Source organism: Xyrauchen texanus, chromosome 13, assembly GCF_025860055.1.
Source record: "Xyrauchen texanus isolate HMW12.3.18 chromosome 13, RBS_HiC_50CHRs, whole genome shotgun sequence".
In the NCBI taxonomy this organism is placed as follows: domain Eukaryota; kingdom Metazoa; phylum Chordata; class Actinopteri; order Cypriniformes; family Catostomidae; genus Xyrauchen; species Xyrauchen texanus.
Genome location: NC_068288.1, coordinates 5165723 through 5185083, shown reverse-complemented (window position 1 = coordinate 5185083; position 19361 = coordinate 5165723). Strand labels below are relative to the sequence as shown.

The following is a 19361-nucleotide window of genomic DNA, read 5'->3' as shown; positions in this document are numbered from 1 at the left end:
TTAATTTTACGTGGCATTGATTCAACAAGGTTTCTAAGCATTCTTTAGAAATGTTGGCCCATATTGATAGGATAGCATCTTGCAGTTGATGGAGATTTGTGGGATGCACATCCAGGGCACGAAGCTCCCGTTCCACCACATCCCAAAGATGCTCTATTGGGTTTAGATCTGGTGACTGTGGGGGCCATTTTAGTACAGTGAACTCATTGTCATGTTCAAGAAACCAATTTGAAATGATTCCAGCTTTGTGACATGGTGCATTATCCTGCTGGAAGTAGCCATCAGAGGATGGGTACATGGTGGCCATAAAGGGATGGACATGGTCAGAAACAATGCTCAGGTAGGCCGTGGCATTTAAACGATGCCCAATTGGCACTAAGGGGCCTAAAGTGTGCCAAGAAAACATCCCCCACACCATTACACCACCACCACCAGCCTGCACAGTGGTAACAAGGCATGATGGATCCATGTTCTCATTCTGTTTACGCCAAATTCTGACTCTACCATCTGAATGTCTCAACAGAAATCGAGACTCATCAGACCAGGCAACATTTTTCCAGTCTTCAACTGTCCAATTTTGGTAAGCTCTTGCAAATTGTAGCGTCTTTTTCCTATTTGTAGTGGAGATGAGTGGTACCCGGTGGGGTCTTCTGCTGTTGTAGCCCATCCGCCTCAAGGTTGTGCGTGTTGTGGCTTCACAAATGCTTTGCTGCATACCTCGGTTGTAACGAGTGGTTATTTCAGGCAAAGTTGCTCTTCTTTCAGCTTGAATCAGTCGGCCCATTCTCCTCTGACCTCTAGCATCAACAAGGCATTTTCGCCCACAGGACTGCCGCATACTGGATGTTTTTCCCTTTTCACACCATTCTTTGTAAACCCTAGAAATGGTTGTGCGTGAAAATCCCAGTAACTGAGCAGATTGTGAAATACTCAGACCGGCCCGTCTGGCACCAACAACCATGCCACACTCAGAATTGCTTAAATCACCTTTCTTTCCCATTCTGACATTCAGTTTGGAGTTCAGGAGATTGTCTTGACCAGGATCACACCCCTAAATGCATTGAAGCAACTGCCATGTGATTGGTTGATTAGATAATTGCATTAATGAGAAATTGAACAGGTGTTCCTAATAATCCTTTAGGTGAGTGTATATATACATTCTTTTGATTTTAGGGTGAAATGGATGTTTTCTTCCCTCTCTGCAGTGTTTGTTGTGGAGGTGTCTGAGCAGTTTATAATATTGAAGTGTATCTGCAGGCCTTAACAAGTTTCAGTTAAACACTCATATGCTCTTATAACTCTCACCAGTGGCAGGGAAATGGTTAGTATGCTCCCATTATAGTGAGGAAAACCACCAAACAGATCATTAAAAAGCAACATCACTCACCTGTTAGAACCAAAAACATTATTCATTACACAAATCGCCATCCACACCGTTCTCTTGACTCATGAAGACTCACAAAATACACTTCAGCACGCTTGGCCATGTAGGACAGAAAATGCTCTAGAGAACACTCCAGCTTTGAATAAATAGATTTAAACAGATACAGTATAGAGAACCCAGTAATATGATAGCCCATTTTCACAATCCAATCAAATCCTAATGAATTCTTCACATTGTTAAATGTGTTGCATATGGCATTTCATGATGTCTTCAAAGATGAACTGAGAAAGTAAAAAGAAATGTCAGAGAGCAAAAAGTAAATTGTGGTGTTCTGACACCTAGCTGGATATTTATTTTTACAATGTACAACATACAAAAACATAGTAAAAATGTCACAGTGCATAAAGATAGTGATCATGTGTTGTGAATTTTTCTTTTTGTATTACATAGAGAACCGTCTGCATTTCAGATAATGCAGCATCCATGCAACATCAGCGTAAAACCAAATCAGCATCCAGTCCTGATAAACAAATTGACATCATCCAATTCTGCTGACCAGTCTGGGCCATCCCATCTCATAATCAAAAACACAAAATAACATCATCAAGGGAGACATCATGACTCCATTTTTAGACTTGTACTTTAAGACGTGTATGGAATCTTGCCTGGTAGAAAATGGACAAAATATTTCATAAAGTAAAATTTTTACAAAACATGTACATACAATTTTTAATCACATTGATTTTCTTAGTGGGGCGAATAGATTTGATATGAAAATGTTTCATATTGGGCTCCCGTTGACTTATCAAATCATAATAGAGATTTGTTTGTTAATAGAATACTTGAGATGTAATAAAATGCCAAACATGTTTGAAATGAACAGGAAATGGTTGAATAATTATTTTAAGTAAGCATCATCTTAATTTTTAACTCAAAAAAGCTTCTTGCTCTCTAAAAATGATTTGCATTACCCCAAGTCAGGGAGCCGTTTACTCCAAGTGTGGGGTCAATGCTCCCTCACCACCTTTATTTAAAAACTGAATTTTAATTGAAAACCGTTATTATTTTGTTTCACACAAATTATGTTGCTCTATCAATATTCAAGAAAAATATTTACTTACTGCATTGTATACACAAATATTAGGAAGTTATTACCCAAAAAAGGGGTACCTGGAGATTCCATAAAACAAAATTATAATAAAAAGAATTTCCTTATAAATATATAATGCCGGCTACAAATATACAAACATACTTCCCTTTAGGTTCAATAACACTCACACAGTGCTCTTTCATACTGACATGCTCCACCAATAATTCATTTAAAGAAATAGTCAATTTTAAAGAATTGTTTTTTATTCGCCCTACTGTCCAAATATGTATACCTTCCTTTCTTCGGTGAAACACAAAAATAAATGTTTAGCAGAATGTTCACACCCATCATTTTTGGATGAACGATTCCTTCAAAATGTGTGTATTTTGAAAGCCAGTGGCTGACAGATTTGTCATGGAGTGAAAAAAGTGGAAAGCCATATATATCCACGTGATCAAAGCTCATAGAAGAAAGCCTTTTATTAGACAACCTGTTTTATAAATCCATCATATATGATATAGCCCCCTGTTCAGTTTCATACTTTTCCTGTCTCATCTGCCATGACGTTAATTGCTATAATCAGTAATCCTGATTCCAGGTTTCTCACATCCAAGCACTGAAAGTTCAAGTTCTGGTGCAATAAAAAGGACAAAAAAAAGGAGAAACAGATGTTCAAGCATATTGTGTGATGTCACAAATGTCTGGAATCCTTTATCCTTGACAAACTCAAATGAGTTCTGCGTTTCATGGGTTCTCTCTCACACAACTAAAGTCAGGAAAAACAACTTTATTCATCCAAACTGAGATCCTCAAAACTCCCTTTTGCTTGTTCCTGTAGCTCAACTGGTAGAGGGTCACACTAGGAATGCCAAAGCCGTTGGTTCGAATCCCACAGAGTGCACAAAACACACATTTATACAAAGTCGCTACATGAATAAAAATGTATAGCAAATGCATAAATGTAAAACTTTAACAAGTGTGCTGCATGCACCGTGAATGTCAGGAATGTGATTATTGTGACATATGTGATAAAATGAACCCGTGACTTCCAATTCAAAAGAAAATGCTACTGGAAAACTACATTGGGTCCCTCGTATCTGCACGTCACTGACGCATTTCCCTACATCTTTTAATTTGAGATTCTGGTTACACACTTGACCTGCATCTGCATGGACAGATAAGGGTGTGTTACCATGGTCTCACACACACAAACAAATATAAAATGTGTGTGAGTGTGTGTAAATCAACCGTGCATGTAGCTACAGGGTGAATCCAGGGAAGGAAATTCATATTTGCCAAGAGGAGAGGGGTAGTATGTGGTGGCGTAGACGTTGGTCTGTGGCAAAGGTGAATGAAAGAAGTTGCAGCTTTCATCTGGCGGAAGCAGGTTATTCTTATTCAGAGTCTGCAGGGAAGAAAAAAGGCACACAAAAGTGAGTGCACATGGATTGTCAGAAACACTTTTCGACATTTCAAAGGCCACAGCGTGTTTTGCATCATACTGCGGCGGTCCTGTGATGTCGACATTTGGAGGAAATAAAGGGTACCAGAAAATGACGACTGCTAGATGAGACGGATTTGTGGATTGATTATGTAGAGTAGGGCTCGCCAACTATCAATCATTTTTAAGCTGGCTTTCATTTGAAACTTGCTGCACAGTTTGATACATGAGAGCAGTCTGGCGTTCATTTTTGGACCAGAGCGTGCATTTAAGCATTTGTTGGCCATTGTTAAACTTTTCAAAACACAAAGTGGCACAGCTTAGTCACACGCATTTGATTGTGTGTTGTGCAATTAGATTTATGCAAATTATTTGGCTACGGACAAACCTCAGACAAAAATTAGACATCAGTCAATATAGCGGTACATCATGGGTCTCGTTCGCTAATAACTAGCGTCAGGGCTGGACTGGTAATCTTGCATACCGGGTATTTTCTCGGTGGGCCGACGCACTTTGGGGCCGATCAGGGGCGGAACCATGCGGGCCGGTCGTGTTATGCAAAACGGACCACAAAACGGTGCCATGATATGCAGAAAAGTACAGCGAACAGCGGATTTCTGCCGGATTCACAATAGGTGCATACACTCATACTGTAAATTTGTTCTAAGACAAGTTTGTGGTTTCAGTTGGTTCTAAATTTTATTGCAACTTAACAATAAATTTAAGCACAAACGTATTGATGAAGCATGATTTCTGCGTGAAAACGATAGCACACTGGTTTTCTGCACAAACCTGTGTGTATATCCAGTTAGTGAATGAGAACATACAATGTTTGGTTCTACAGAGAGTACAGCTGTCAACACTGAAACCCTGATCATCAAATAAAGTTAAATATTAAAAGTTTAAGTTAAATGTTATCCTCATTTATACCTGAGGAAAAACAGTTGCCCTAAAATGTAAAATAAAATACGACAGTATACAGTATTAATATGAATAAACACTCAGCTAACATTTTATCATCTATAGTTCATAACATATTCTGCAGATGATTTCAACTTTTGTTTTGGACATCTGAGACATAACATTGGATTATTTATCCAAGCAAGCTCGCAGATAAGTAAACAATGACTCATTTTGAAGAAAACAACCTAAGGTAAGAGCTGATATAGAGTTTGTGGCTACTTGGTGGCTTACAGAAGCAGTGATTAGCGATCGGAGCAGATATGAGACGTTTGTCTTTATTATTTAACAGAGATCATATTTCAGTTCATGACTCTTTTGATGATCATTCGAGCTGTGGTATTAAGACAAGAAAATGAAATGTTAAGTCATGTGAGTAGGAGAGCTTTCATTTGATGTATAACATGTCTATTTAAGTTCTATATGAAAAACGTTTATATTCATATGCATATTTCTACACCTTCTCTAGGTGCCACTCTTTTTTGGCAAGGAGGGTTTGAGGTTTTCATTTGTTATTTTACCTAACATAAATTCTAAAGTGATGGTATTCTATGAAAAGCTCTGATACTAAGCTTCAAATGGTACAACACTTGAGCGACTTGTGTACCTGGGGACTTTTACAATTTAAGTGTAAACTTATCGCACACTTCTAAACCCACTCATAGACCAGTTTAAGAGGTAACTAGGGCCCTATTAAATCAATTTGTTTTTCTAAATTCCATTAAATTTTTTACTGAATTCCATGTTTTTTATTTTTGTTTTTTAATTCAATTTTATCATCAGAGGGGAGTCTAATCAAATTGATAAAACTTATTAAAAAAAAAGAAGATATTTAACATTAAATTGCATACATTTTATCAAATAAAGTGCTTCTAACACATCCTTTCAGCTGGTCAAATGAAGTTTTGCACAACTGAGCATGACAGTATAAATATAAACAATGATGAAAATGTATATTCAGAAACAACAACAACACCTATTTATTTTCAGATATTGCTTGAAATATAATATGTTATTATTTGTACTATTATTATTATTATTATTAACATTGATAATTACATTTTACTATACGGTAGTAATACTGTATATTTCTAATGTAATTTCTTTAACTTCATATGTCAATTTAAATCAAGTTGTATTTTGCTTGAAAACTGAGAGAAGCCCTTTCAGTTTTTGTATGTTTTGGACAGTAGTTTCTCACCTCCGCATAAGCAGTTTGCTACATGGGCCAGTGTGATTTTTAAACCACAAAAGTCACACTAAGACATATCACGATTTTATTAATTGTTTATCCATACATTCATTTTATCACAACTATTTCAAATTCAGTGTAATTGCACATTTTACAGTTAATTCCAATTTTATGACAGAGGGCCCTACTTAGATTTCAAATGAAAGGGCTATGATCTGATACTAAACAATGATTGACCCCCCCCAAATACAAAAAGTCACCTCAAAAGAGCACTGAGATATGATGTGATACCTTGAACTCCATGGGTGTGTATAAGTCGTTCTTGGGCACGCAGCTGTTGTCCTTATATTGCAGGTGATTGGGGGTGCTGGGATGAATCACTGCAGACTCTTGGGGGGGTTTACGGAGTCTCTGACAGTACACGTACACCAGGAGAGACACAAGAATGGCTCCCAGAAAACAGCAAACGCCAGTCAGCACCAAGTGAAACAGAGAGAACCCTTCATGAGACAAAAGCAATTTCAGTCATTTCCTCAAACACAGCAATCTCACTCTGAGAAAATATCTGTAAATCAGCTTCTAGCATTTCGACAACAGGTTCTGACCACTAAACTGAAAAATGCTGTTCAATTTATGGCAAAGGCCCTTGTGCTAAAGTGTAAACAAATGGATGCTGGTTTATGTACAGGTAGGTTAGATTTACCTTTGCAGTTTGTGCTCCTCTTCTGTCCTGTCGAGATCACTAAAATTGAGGAAAAGAGGACATTTATGTGAAACGTTCACAACTGTAGTCAGCAGTCTATTCATGTGAAAATTCTGTGACTGTGGCGACATCTTTGCAAAATGACAATTCGTGGTTCCTTACAAGTATCGAGGCAGTTCTGAGGTGAAATGTCCACTGTGTGGTGCTAAAAGCGAGTCAAATTTCCCCCCAAACAGATGAGGCTGTAACTGTTCATGCTACATCGAGTTTTAAATCAACAAAATTGTCGTCCCTACCCTGGTCTAAACCTAAACCTAACCGATAGTGTTAGAAAAGCAAATGTGACATGAAAAAAAGCGATTGCCAAAGCAACAACATAATTCACAGAGGTGCTTCTGTGACACTTTCAGTCCACGTGTCAACTCATGTGCTCTTCAGGACACATTCCCCGGTCCTTTGCATCGAAAGTGCACACTTTATCAGTTGAGATATTGCATGCTTTGATCATGCAAGCACAAGCTTGTAAATGTAGTTGGTTATATAAGACAAATGTTAAAATGTATCACCTTACTAAAAGTGTTTAGATTTCATAAGATAGCATTGTGTGAGGAACAGGGGGGAAAAAGGGTTTATGAACTGATAATCTGTTATTTTACTCATGATTTGTGTGAAAGTGAATATAATTCATTGTTGTTGTAGTTCCTCTAGTGATCATTTCACCAGTAAACTCCAGCGATGTGTACAAAGATTCACATAAAAATAACTTATAAAAATAAATGTAGGAATAGTAAAGGGAACTGACCTGCGCTCTCATTGGGCGGACACTCTCTCTGGTCTGTAGTATTTCCTTGGCAAGTGGCGGGGCTTATTTCACATGCGCGACTACGAATCTGAAGCCCCTCCTCGTTACATTCTGACCACGCCCCCCATCCACCTGATACACAGAGGCAGAAAAATGTATTACATTTTCATAAAAGATAACATGCACTTATTAATTACGTTCAGTAAAACCAGGAGCATGCATTAAGAAGGTAAACGGTCAAGTTTGGTTTAATTTGGACTTTAAACTGGGACAGGAGTTATGCCGTTGTTTGCTGAGGATATGACTGAGATAGTGCCATCTCACCTTCACACTCGTGTGTATTGCAGAGAGCTTCTTCCGTGTGTAAGCCGATGCAGATATCTCCAGAATGAGCAGGGGTGGGGCTAGAGCAGGTACGCGAGCGCTGGTAGTGCCCGCCCCCACAGGAAGTCGAACACTGAGACCAGGTAGACCAGCACGACCATGCTCCCTTCACTGAGAAACAGCACCAGTTATTACATGATTCCCCAAAGCAGGACTTTTACAGACATGGTTGAGATTTTCGAAGGCAAACATACATCTGTCAGTGTAATTATAAAAGCACTGAATGTAGTGTTATAGAGCTTGACATTTGTTTTATAAGACTATATCTGCAATGGTCAAATTCTCATACCTGGGCATGGCTCAATGTTGCAGTCTTGATACTCGACTGGCATCCCGCTGCAAGCAAACGGAATGCTCTTTCCATCCGGCGTGCCACAGTAGCGCTTGCGTGTTCGGAAGCCCTTAGAACACTCCTTAGAACATGAAGACCATGTTTCCCATGATGACCAGGCAGCACCTTGCACTCGTGTAATGGGTCGACCCATTCTCAACAAGTCCTCAACCAGACCTAAAGACAGAGAGGTTGTCATAGCATCGCCTACTTGCATTAGAGTTGTGAAAACTGTCAGAGGAACTTTTTAATAAACACATTTTAAAGCAAAAGAACTCATGGTAACTTTCCATAAAAAGTGGCAATTATCATGCAATTCGTTACTTTCATTGGGTCTAACGCAATAATGCAACACAAAATTCGGCACTTATGGGGCTTTTCAACTGCACGGTACAACTCAACTGGACTTTTTGGGAGTTTTCCACTGTGGATTGTACCTGGTACTAGTACCACCTTGGTCGAGGTTCCAAGTGAGCCGAGCCGATAATAAATGTGATGTCAAAATCTTGCATATCACTGATTGGTCAGAGAGAATCGTCACTACCAGCGTCACTGGATTTGTGACACAGGACATCAACCCACTAGTTTTAAAGTTAGTTACATCGATAGCAGTATCATTTGTTCACGCGACTTTCGAACCACACCGTGGTCAATAAACAAGGTGCAGACTTTCCTCTTGTTAGCGATGAATGAAACAACGTGAAATGAAAAAGTCTTTCAGGAAGTGTCTCAGCTGTTGGCTGCACACGGCTACCACCGGACCTACAAACAGTGTAGGGAAAAGTAAAAAATCAAACGTAAAAGTTACTACAGAACCATCAAGGAAAAGTGGAAGTGGTTCGACCAAATGGACACTATCTAGGCCGGCCAGCAAGATGATGTCACGGCAGTAGAGGCGGCGCAACTATGACGATAATCCCACCCACGTTGAGGTGGCACTAAACAGCAGTGGAAAAGCAAGCTCAGAAAAGTAAAGCGAGTAGAGTCGAGTCGAACCGTAACGTGCAGTGGAAAAGAACATTTACAGAGGCATAGCAGAGATGACCACTTCTATTAAAATTAATGGGAGGTATTGGAACGCTCAACCAAGAAGCTCTAGAGCCCAACGGTCAGCGGATGCAGAAAGGTAAAAGTGCCAATCACCTTTTAGATACAGACATCGCCTGTCAATCAACTCGCTAATGTGTATGCGCATTAGCTTTACAAGCCAGGAAAATTGTGTGTTTTAGAATAATATGAGGTAAAGTAGCACAGTTTATGATTCCAATATTATCAAATTTTATTGCTGATTTGAAATCTGTTCATTGATCGTAAGCTTGACCAACCATTTTTGAGATTTCGGTCCATCAATATCAAGTAGATAGGAGCTGCATAGGCATTACTGGAAATAGCCTCCTGAAAGCATTCCAAAGATGGCCAACAGTGGACTGACTTGCTAGAAAGACTTTGGCACTCAGGGCATTTAATATCCCAGGGGTTGATTTCTATTACGACCAACTTTTTTTCTCTTTGTTATATGAAGGCCTCATTAAAGATGAAATGATAATTTTTTCCAGGCTTTGTCATTTATTTTTGGCAATTTTCAAATGGCATTTTTGGATCGATTTTACTGTTTTAGCTGTGTCTCAGACCCAGGCGTTTGATTTTACTGTATGGAAATCCTTAATTAAAACACAAATTATTACACGATTAAAACAATGATCATCTAAATGACGAGTGAAATAAATGTATACCATTTCAATATGAAAATAATTTCAAAATATTTATCAACAATTACCAATGTTCATTTCCACCACACCAAACAACTTTGCCCCTATAATTTTATTTTTTATTTTTTTCAAAAGTTAGTGTACTTGTTAACCAAGTGAACAAAAGTGTCAGTGAAAAGCAGGCTAGAGTTGAAATATGAGACAAGTGAGAAAAAATGTACTAAAAATATCACTTGTGAGCAGAATATTTTTATTGGCCATCATTTCCAATCAAGATGTAATTTTGTCAAATAAAGCAAAAAGTGTAAAAATATAGTTGAATTGTTTGTATTTAGGATACACACACTGTTATCTATTAAATTTTCCTTAGCAAGGAGTTGACCATTTTATATTTAAAAAATATTACACATTTTATTTCCATCGCAGTCTTATCTACCGCAGAATCCTATTAAACACAGTACAGAATTTGAGATGTGCTGGAAATGACACAGTGGTGGGAATTTTCAAGACCAAAATTATATAAATGTCCTGTCGTGCATGTACATACACAGTTGGACATAGTTAGTAGAAAAATGAAACATTTTAACAAGATTTTACTCTCTAAAAAGCTTAAAGTGCCCGAATTTACTTGTGATTGTGTGTATGTACCATCAGTCTCACAGACAGTAGCTCCGTCAGTGGTGGGGCAGATTCGCGTCTCTATCTTGCGTTTGCCGAGCTGCAGGTCATGAGGGTCAGCGAGGAGAGCCCGACAGGTGTACCTCACCCTCTGCTCCTGTCTTGCCCCCGTTTGGGTCACATTAACAGGGTACCAAGGCGTCCAGGGAGTGTTCTGCCTCACCTCTGCACACGCATCCAAATTACACGCCTTATACTCCTGGATACAGTCAGACACAACAAAAATGTCTGAGCATTGCAGAGTAGTGTCCTTCTCTCATATGATTTTTTTTGGTGATATTAGGATTTACTGTATGTTGGTATTACAAGCCTTACCAACGGGCAACCAGGACACGTATTGCCGTTCTCGCAGGAGCGAACACGAGACTGCACTCCACCACCACACGCAACACTACACGTGGACCAAGCACTCCATGAAACCCAGGATATCGGAAGCGGACATGGATTGTTTTCGTTACACAATCTGAATCACACAATTAATTAGCACAATTATCCTCTCCTCTAACAAACACTTACACACAGATATATGTTATCCTGTGTCACCTCTCCTCTCGTGCCTGACCCACACACACGCGCCCTCCGTGTCTGGGAGCTGGGTTGTTACAGGAACGCTGACGGACCTCGAATCCGATGCCACAACTGGTGCTACAATCTGCCCAGGAGGACCAGGGAGTCCAGACTCCATTCCTGGACAAATCCAATGTTTTGTTATTTCATTAACAGATGCTAAATCCACATAAAATTTAAAGGCTTGCCATTTATTTATTTTTTACTTAGGTTCAGGGGTTTGTTCAAACCTGAACCTAAACAATAACAATAGTGATGCCTATCTTCACAAAACACCCCTAATAAATGGTCTAGGTTGACTGGGAGATTTTTGTTGTGAAAAAGACTGATTAAACCCTTTTATTTCAGACGTAGAAGAAAATGCTGTTATGTCCCCTTTATTTGCAGGATTTGTCCCACTAGAGCTACCTTGGTCAAGGGCCAAGGCCATTATTGGGCCTCAAAGGGCCCAATAATGACTTTGCAAGACTGTATCAAAGTAACTTTAGAGATGTAAAAGGTCAATATTTCACACCAAATCATGAGAAAGAAATAAGATTCTTTTTTTTTTTTTTGCACTGTGACTTTGTTTAATATAATGCTTTTAATTATTTATAATGATTTAATATTTAAATGTAAAGCAAAACAAATCTCATTATCAGTATTGTAATGTGAAAAAAAAAACTTGAATTAATTAAAAGCATGCATGTATGCATAATTGTGGTTTTGTTGTACTGCCATTATGGTTATTTAACACATATTTAAAAACATTCTATTACAGTATGGTAGTTTTCATTATTAAAATTATAATGGCAATAATGAGAATGATAAAAAAAAACAATCCATTGCATTACAGCAATCAGTATTTAAGAGGAAATTGTGCTAAATTAATTATACTTTTTTAAATATACAATCCTGTGCAAAAGTCTTTTACATGTTTAAAAAACATTTGTTTTAAGATGGTTATTTATATCTGCTACTTTAGTCTGTTAATAGGAAATATACATTCAATACTCCCAAACATCCCTTTTGCAAAATAAATAGAATAGAAGAACAGAGAGCCCTGCAACAGATGGCATGGCCATCACAGAACCCCCCACTGAACATCGGGTCAGTCTGGGATTACACAAAGAGACAGAAGTATTTGAGACAGCCAAAATAATTGAAAAAACTGTGGAGAATACTCCAAGAAGCTTGGAACATCCTATCTGCCAACAACCAAGAAAAACCGTGACCAGGTCTCCCTAGGAGGATTGGTGCTGTTTTGAAGGCAAAAGTGTTCATACAAAATATTGATTTAGCTCTTTTTCTGTTTACTGGACTTTGCATGACGTTAATTGATTAATGAAAACTATTTATGTCATTATTGTTTTAAGAAATCTTCAATTTGATATTGATTTTGGTTTTTGTTGTGAAAAATGACCTGGACATGTTTTGGTGAGCAGCTTATCACTCAACCCATTTAGTATTAGCTATAGATCTAACACAGCAGAAAGCCCCCATTACGGCTGTTTCTATTACGATTAAATATTATATCACAATAGTTTCTTGCACTGACACCCAGTGATGGGTGTTAATACAAGCTTTTCAGGTAAAGAAATAATTAGAACATTCATTCAGAGTCACAAAGTGACTGCAAGATAATGGGACAAACTAAAGAGAAGTTGTTTTCTCGAGAAGTCCTGCATCAGCAGGTTTGTTTTAACAAATAACACTGTGATTTACACACAGAACATCTGTAAAAACATTTGTGATTGATGGACCAGTGTGACTTTCTTCCCTCTGTGGAACAAAAAAGTACCCGGTAAATGTTGGGCAGAATGTTAGGAACTTTCATTGGATCCATACAACGGAAAGTAAAATGGGTTTGGAACAACATGAAGGGTTTTTGGGGGGGTGAACCATCCTTCAAAATGTAAAATGTAATTAATTATAACTGCAAATTGCTCAGGTTCCTAAATAGAGCAGACAGGTCCATAACTGCATTAGACGTGCACGTGTGGATAATAAAGCAAATTAGGTTCATCTTAGTACAGTAGTGTACCTGGAGCAGTTAGACACCTCTATGTTGGCCCCTACACATTTCATTCCTCCACACTGGGGTTGTGGGTTATCACAGAGTCGCGATCGACACTGACATGTACTGTTGCCTTCACCACCATCATCATGGTTACAAGGCTGCCATAGGTGACCAACTGCCAAATCCACCATCTTGGGTGAGGTTCCGTTCCTACAAAATTAAAAGCAAATGCTATAAATAGGGACAATTTTAAGTACTGTTTTTACAGTGTTTGCAGGGTCAGGAGGTTTTTTTTCACTCTTGTTTCAGTCTTAGACATGCTACCTTTATTTGGTTGTTATAAACTTTAAAGAAAAAGGAAATGTAAACTATGGAATGATATTCCGGACATTATTCAAAAGGAATTGCAAATTGTATTTGCAATTGCGTTTTCAATTTGTGGACGCATAAAATGTAACATAATCCAAACGCAATTGCAAATCGCGCATTACGGTTTGCATTTTCGTTTAAGCGAACGCACAGTGACTGCCAAATTTCAAATGGAAAAGCAAAGTCCGTTTGCAACTGTGTTTCCCATATCTTACCAGTTTTGGCCCTGTCATATTTAAATAGCAATTTCAATTACCACGTCTGCTTTTTCACTTTCTCAGCGTCGCGTATGTAGCCAGCCAAAACTCAAATGGAATACTATTTTTTTATTTTTTTATTGCAATATTAACAAACAGAACAAGACGATACATACAAGAAATATAAACAATCTTTCAAAACAAAAGAGAAATTATGGTTCAGAATACATTAAGAGAGGAAATGTGAAAGAAATTTAAATATATTCAACAATAGTCAAAAAAGAAAAGAGAGTAAGAGAAAAAAAAAGAAGAAGAGGGCACAAAAGAAAAAAACATTAAGAGAGAATATTAAACATGGCACTAATTCTGGATGTTTTCATTGCTTTCTTGTTAACAGAAGTTGAAATTGTATTTAAATACATCTTCAATTCTTCTTTGAAAAAGCTAAAGTGGGGTTTACTTTTCATATATTTACATTTATGGATATGAAACTTTCCAATATATAAAAGAAGGTTTATACAAAAACATGCATTAATTAGATTCTTGTCTTTAACATAAAATCCAAAAAGACTGTGTCTATATGATAAAGAAAAGTTACATAAAACCTTTTGGACAATCACAGCATCAATATTGTTCCAGAAAGACCGAGTAAAAAGAAAAGTTACATAAAACCTTTTGGACAATCACAGCATCAATATTGTTCCAGAAAGACCGAGTAAAAAGACATTCCCAAAACAAATGATCAACAGTTTCAGAGGAGGCTTCACAAAAAGAGCAGGAAGTATCAATATCATTTCTAAATTTCTTTAAAAAGTATTTAACTGGATAAAATCTATGAATAATTTGATAGGATATTTCTTTAACTTTATTAGTTAGAAAGAATTTCTGAGGAAGTGACCAAACATATGACCATTTAATATCATCAAAAGGTTATTCCAATAAGAAATGGAGGAAGGAACTGAAGTAACAGGGTCCAAAAATAATGACCTAATTTTATAATTGGATTTATGTATTGAAAAACAAATAGAACCAACCACAGTAGATTCAGGGCTAGGGGAGAAACAGAAGTCACTGTAGCACTATTATTGTTTCTAAACAGCATACACATTTCCAAAGAGATGGCCTTGAAAACTATATTAAATTCTTTACTAGATACTGGGAATTGGTATCCTGAAACAAAATCGGAATAATTAAATAAATTACCTTCACTATCAAATAGCTGGTTTACTAATATCACCCCATTATTGAACCAGTTTTCAAGAAATAAAGATTTCCTCTTATGAAGAATATTACAGTTGTTCCAAATTAAAAAATTGTGTGGCGAGAAATTATGCTTGTAAATAAGTTTCCAAGCCATAAGCATCTGCTGATGATAATTGGAAAGTTTGACAGGAAGTTTACTAATTGAATAATTGCACATTAAAAGAAAATGTATACCTCCTAATTGAGAAAAAATATATCTTGGGATTATACTCCAAATAGAAGATTGATTGTGAAGGAAACGTTTAAGCCAATTAATTTTTAAGGTATTGTTAAGAGAATCAAAATCAATGAAATTTAAGCCACCTTTATTATAAGAATTCAAAATAACTGATTTTCTAATACTCAAATGGAATACTAATTCCCTTAGTATTTCCATTTCCGATGCCTTACACAGAAACCTGTCAATCAGGGTCAAGGGTGGGATTGTGCTATGGGGCGTGTTTGTCTTGGGAAGTGACGTCACTCACAGTCGACGGTCAAGAGGTGATGCCCTGAACAGACGCCGGTTTATCAAATCAAATCAAGTCACTTTATTGTCACACTACCATGTACACAAGTGCAACAGTAGGTGAAATTCTTGTGTGCAGTTCCGAGCAACATAGCAGTCATGACAGTGACGAGACATATACCAATTACAGTAAACAACATACTTACAAAACAATTTACAAATCAAATGTACACATACTTACACAACACAATAATTATATACAATGTACAGTAAACAATACACACAATATAGAATACAATAAGTAGGAGTATATGAAATATATATATATATATCTATGAAGTAGTATATTGAGGAGAATATGTTGACAGTCCAGTGTGAGATTATAGATGAATAAAGTGCAGTGCTAATTATTGATCGTGATAGACTGTGAGTGATGTCACTTCCCAAGACAAACACGCCCAGCATAATCCCACCCTTGACCCTGATTGACAGGTTTCCCTGTAAGGCATCGGAAATGGAAATACTAAGGGAATTAGTATTCCATTTGAGTTTTGGCTGGCTACATACGCGACGCTGAGAAAGTGAAAAAGCAGACGTGGTAATTGAAATTGCTATTTAAATATGACAGGGCCAAAACTGGTAAGATATGGGAAACACAGTTGCAAACGGACTTTGCTTTTCCATTTGAAATTTGGCAGTCACTGTGCGTTCGCTTAAACGAAAATGCAAACCGTAATGCGCGATTTGCAATTGCGTTTGGATTATGTCACATTTTATGCGTCCACAAATTGAAAACGCAATTGCAAATACAATTTGCAATTCCTTTTGAATAATGTCCGGAATATCATTCCATAGTAAACAATACCTCTTATAGACAATTGGAAAAAAGTCAAAGTTTCAACAAAGTTTGAAAATTCGGTTTGTTTATATTATTGCTCCTGTGGGGAAATTAAACATCAGAGATAATGGGAAATTTGTGATGTCTAATTATGAAGTTAATGAAGTGTTAAAAGAGAACAGGAGTGATATTGGCCATCATGAAGAACAGCAGTGTTTAACTGACATTGTCGTATACAGTGTCCAGATCAGATGGGTCAGCCGTCAGTCTCCATTAAGGGCTGTTCATCAGATATGTGATTCTCACAGCAGCAGACTTAAAAGCATTTATTTGCTCTCCATTTAATCTCATTGCTGTGTAGGAGAAACGATTGAGGTATTCGAGGCATTTCATTTGTGATTTTTCTTTCCTATGGGATGAAATATTGGCTGAAATTGTTAGATTAATTAATCTGTCTCTTACTGGACACTTTGTGATATCTTGGCTCCACTGGCTCATGTTGGAACTGTCCTCGATGGTTGTGCAGCGTTTCTGTTTCCTGTCCCAACCGCAGTACGGGTCCCTGGCACCCAGACAGTCCCTACACAAACACACACACAAATTCAAACACTAGATCATACATCAATTACATTGTCTTCATAAACACCACTATAAACTAAGAAGAGTATACAAATCTGTTCATGAAAACTTGTAAATGTCAATAAATTAAAGAATTATTTAAGATTAAGAGAGAGTGTAAGATTATGGTAAGATTATGGTTCTTTTATCCTTCAAGAAATATCCAATTCTATGGGATGCTGCACAATTTATTAACTATGGAATAAATGTCAGGGTAAATCAACCATGATACTGCATAAACAATTATCAAAAAAGCATTTGGCAGAGGAGAGTATAAAGTAAAAGAAAAATTCAGGACAGGACAGTAAAGGAAAGGAAAAGAAAGGAAAAATGCAGTAATGGACAGGAGAGGAGCGGAAAATAAATGAAAGGAAAAATAGAGGAGAGGAAATGAAAGGAAAAAAATATAGGAAAGGGAAAAATACAGGACAGGAAAGGAAAGGAAATGATAGGAATGGAATGGAGAGGAAAGGAAAAATACAGGACAAGAAAGGAAAGGAAAATGCAGGACAGGAAAGGAAAAATACAGGACAAGAAAGGAAAGGAAAAATGCAGGACAGGAAAGAAAAAATACAGGACAGAAAGGAAAAATGCAGAGAAAGGAAAGGAAAATGCAGGACAGGAAAGGAAAGGAAAAATGCAGGATAAGAAAGGAAAGGAAAAATGCAGGACAGGAAAGGAAAAATGCAGGACAGGACAATAAAGTAAAGTAAATGCATCAGTGTGTCCTGCTGCTATAGTGAAATCTCAACATACACGACTGAAGGAGTTATTACGTATTTGAGCAGTTCGTGTGGCCCTCCTCTATGTCTTTCACTCCCTCTTGTCATCACTCTCTAAGGAGATGCATGAAAATTTAAATTGTCCTTCTCACTAAGGTAGGATAACTCCACAATGACGAACGCTGAATTTAAAGTGAGTTTGGCATCTGTTTTTAGGTGCCTTACAAATTATGTCTATAATCTAAACATCACACCATCAAAGACCCATTTCATCTGGAACTATTGATTAGTCTGGCAGTGTATGCTGGTGGTCTCCCAAAGACAAATAAAGATTATTTATTTGATTAAAGATTAAAGATGAAGATTATTACAGGAACTATAAAGAAGGCACATTAAGTATCATATCCAGCTCTTGGAGAAAAACACTATCTGACACAATCTTCAGTGATATATTAGAGCCAGAGATTTGGTACCCACAAAGTAGGCAAAACACTTTATTCTCTGAGGTGCAGTTATTTTAACTTAAGAAGCATAGACACCACTACAAATACTGCCATATTTCGCTTAAACACTAGGAATGTACCCAAAGCCAAATACCGTATTCGGAAAAGCACAAATAATGACTTCAAAACAAATAATGAATTAATCTGAATAATATAAAAAATAAATTTGATGATCATGAAAGACTGGTCATCCAGCGAGCATAGGAATTAAGCAATAATTTAAATAAACATAGAAAATGACAAAACAATGATGAGTCTGTGAAGCCAATATTCCTACAGTGCAAACCTTATGAATGATTATGCGCACAGTGTTATTTCAAGTTCATCGGATGGCCACACTCTCAACTCTGTTTCAGTCTCTGTTAACACTTTTTCCACTTTTTAAAATGCCTGTTAATACATAAACACCAAATGTATCACACAATTCACACGTAAGGATTCATAACCAACCTGCGCACGATGTTGAATTCCTGACCTGAAGTGATGATTTTATACCGGAGCTCATCTGCCCGTCTATTTAAGCTGACAACATTTACATCCATATCGCCAATGAAGGTAATTGCATGGTTTAGCCTTTTTCCCCAAACATTTTAAATGACCCAAAGATGTTTAAATACTTGTAAATCTATTCAGAATATTCCTGCACATGGCACATTTTTCCTTTTTTCTCTTCAAGAAATTTAGAGGCTTGCTCTTGCAATTTATTACATTGCATTTCGCTAATTCTGCAGATGTAATTTAACTAAATATTTATGTCCTCCACATTATGTTAAAATATGTGCACGCAAAACAAGCCTAGAGTGTAGCCTACCATAAAACTTTCTGAATTAGATTTACGGTGCTTTCACCTGTTTATAGGCTTAATAAATTTTTTCTAATTTCTTTTAATGTTTTTTTTATTTCATATTCACTGCAAAATGTGTACTTGACATTTCACAATTGCTTGACAACTTGTGCCTCCAGAATAACATTGTTATGCTTGCATACTGCACAGACATATGCTAAATGATAAATCTGTTTCAGCAGATATTAATGTCAAAAATAAGAGGAGAAACCAAAGTTAAAAACACATTACACAGTTAATGTAGCCTATATATCAAACTTCATATGGTGAGAAAAATATAGAATATATCAATAATATAATTAAATAGTAATAATTATTA

General features: G+C 37.0%; 1 protein-coding gene across 1 annotated transcript in view; it reads right to left on the bottom strand.

Annotated features, from left to right (window-relative positions):
* Positions 1 to 1715: 1715 nt before the first annotated feature.
* LOC127654477 (semaphorin-5B-like) overlaps positions 1716 to 19361 on the bottom strand; it is a 91344-nt gene continuing 73698 nt past the window's right edge. Inside the window, 12 exon segments of the mRNA XM_052141698.1 lie at positions 1716 to 3879; positions 6359 to 6567; positions 6771 to 6809; positions 7573 to 7704; positions 7897 to 8067; positions 8246 to 8464; positions 10645 to 10873; positions 10990 to 11137; positions 11218 to 11361; positions 13265 to 13404; positions 13406 to 13450; positions 16818 to 16935. Coding sequence (XP_051997658.1) covers positions 3718 to 3879; positions 6359 to 6567; positions 6771 to 6809; positions 7573 to 7704; positions 7897 to 8067; positions 8246 to 8464; positions 10645 to 10873; positions 10990 to 11137; positions 11218 to 11361; positions 13265 to 13404; positions 13406 to 13450; positions 16818 to 16935 — 1756 coding nt within the window. The 3' untranslated portion in view covers positions 1716 to 3717.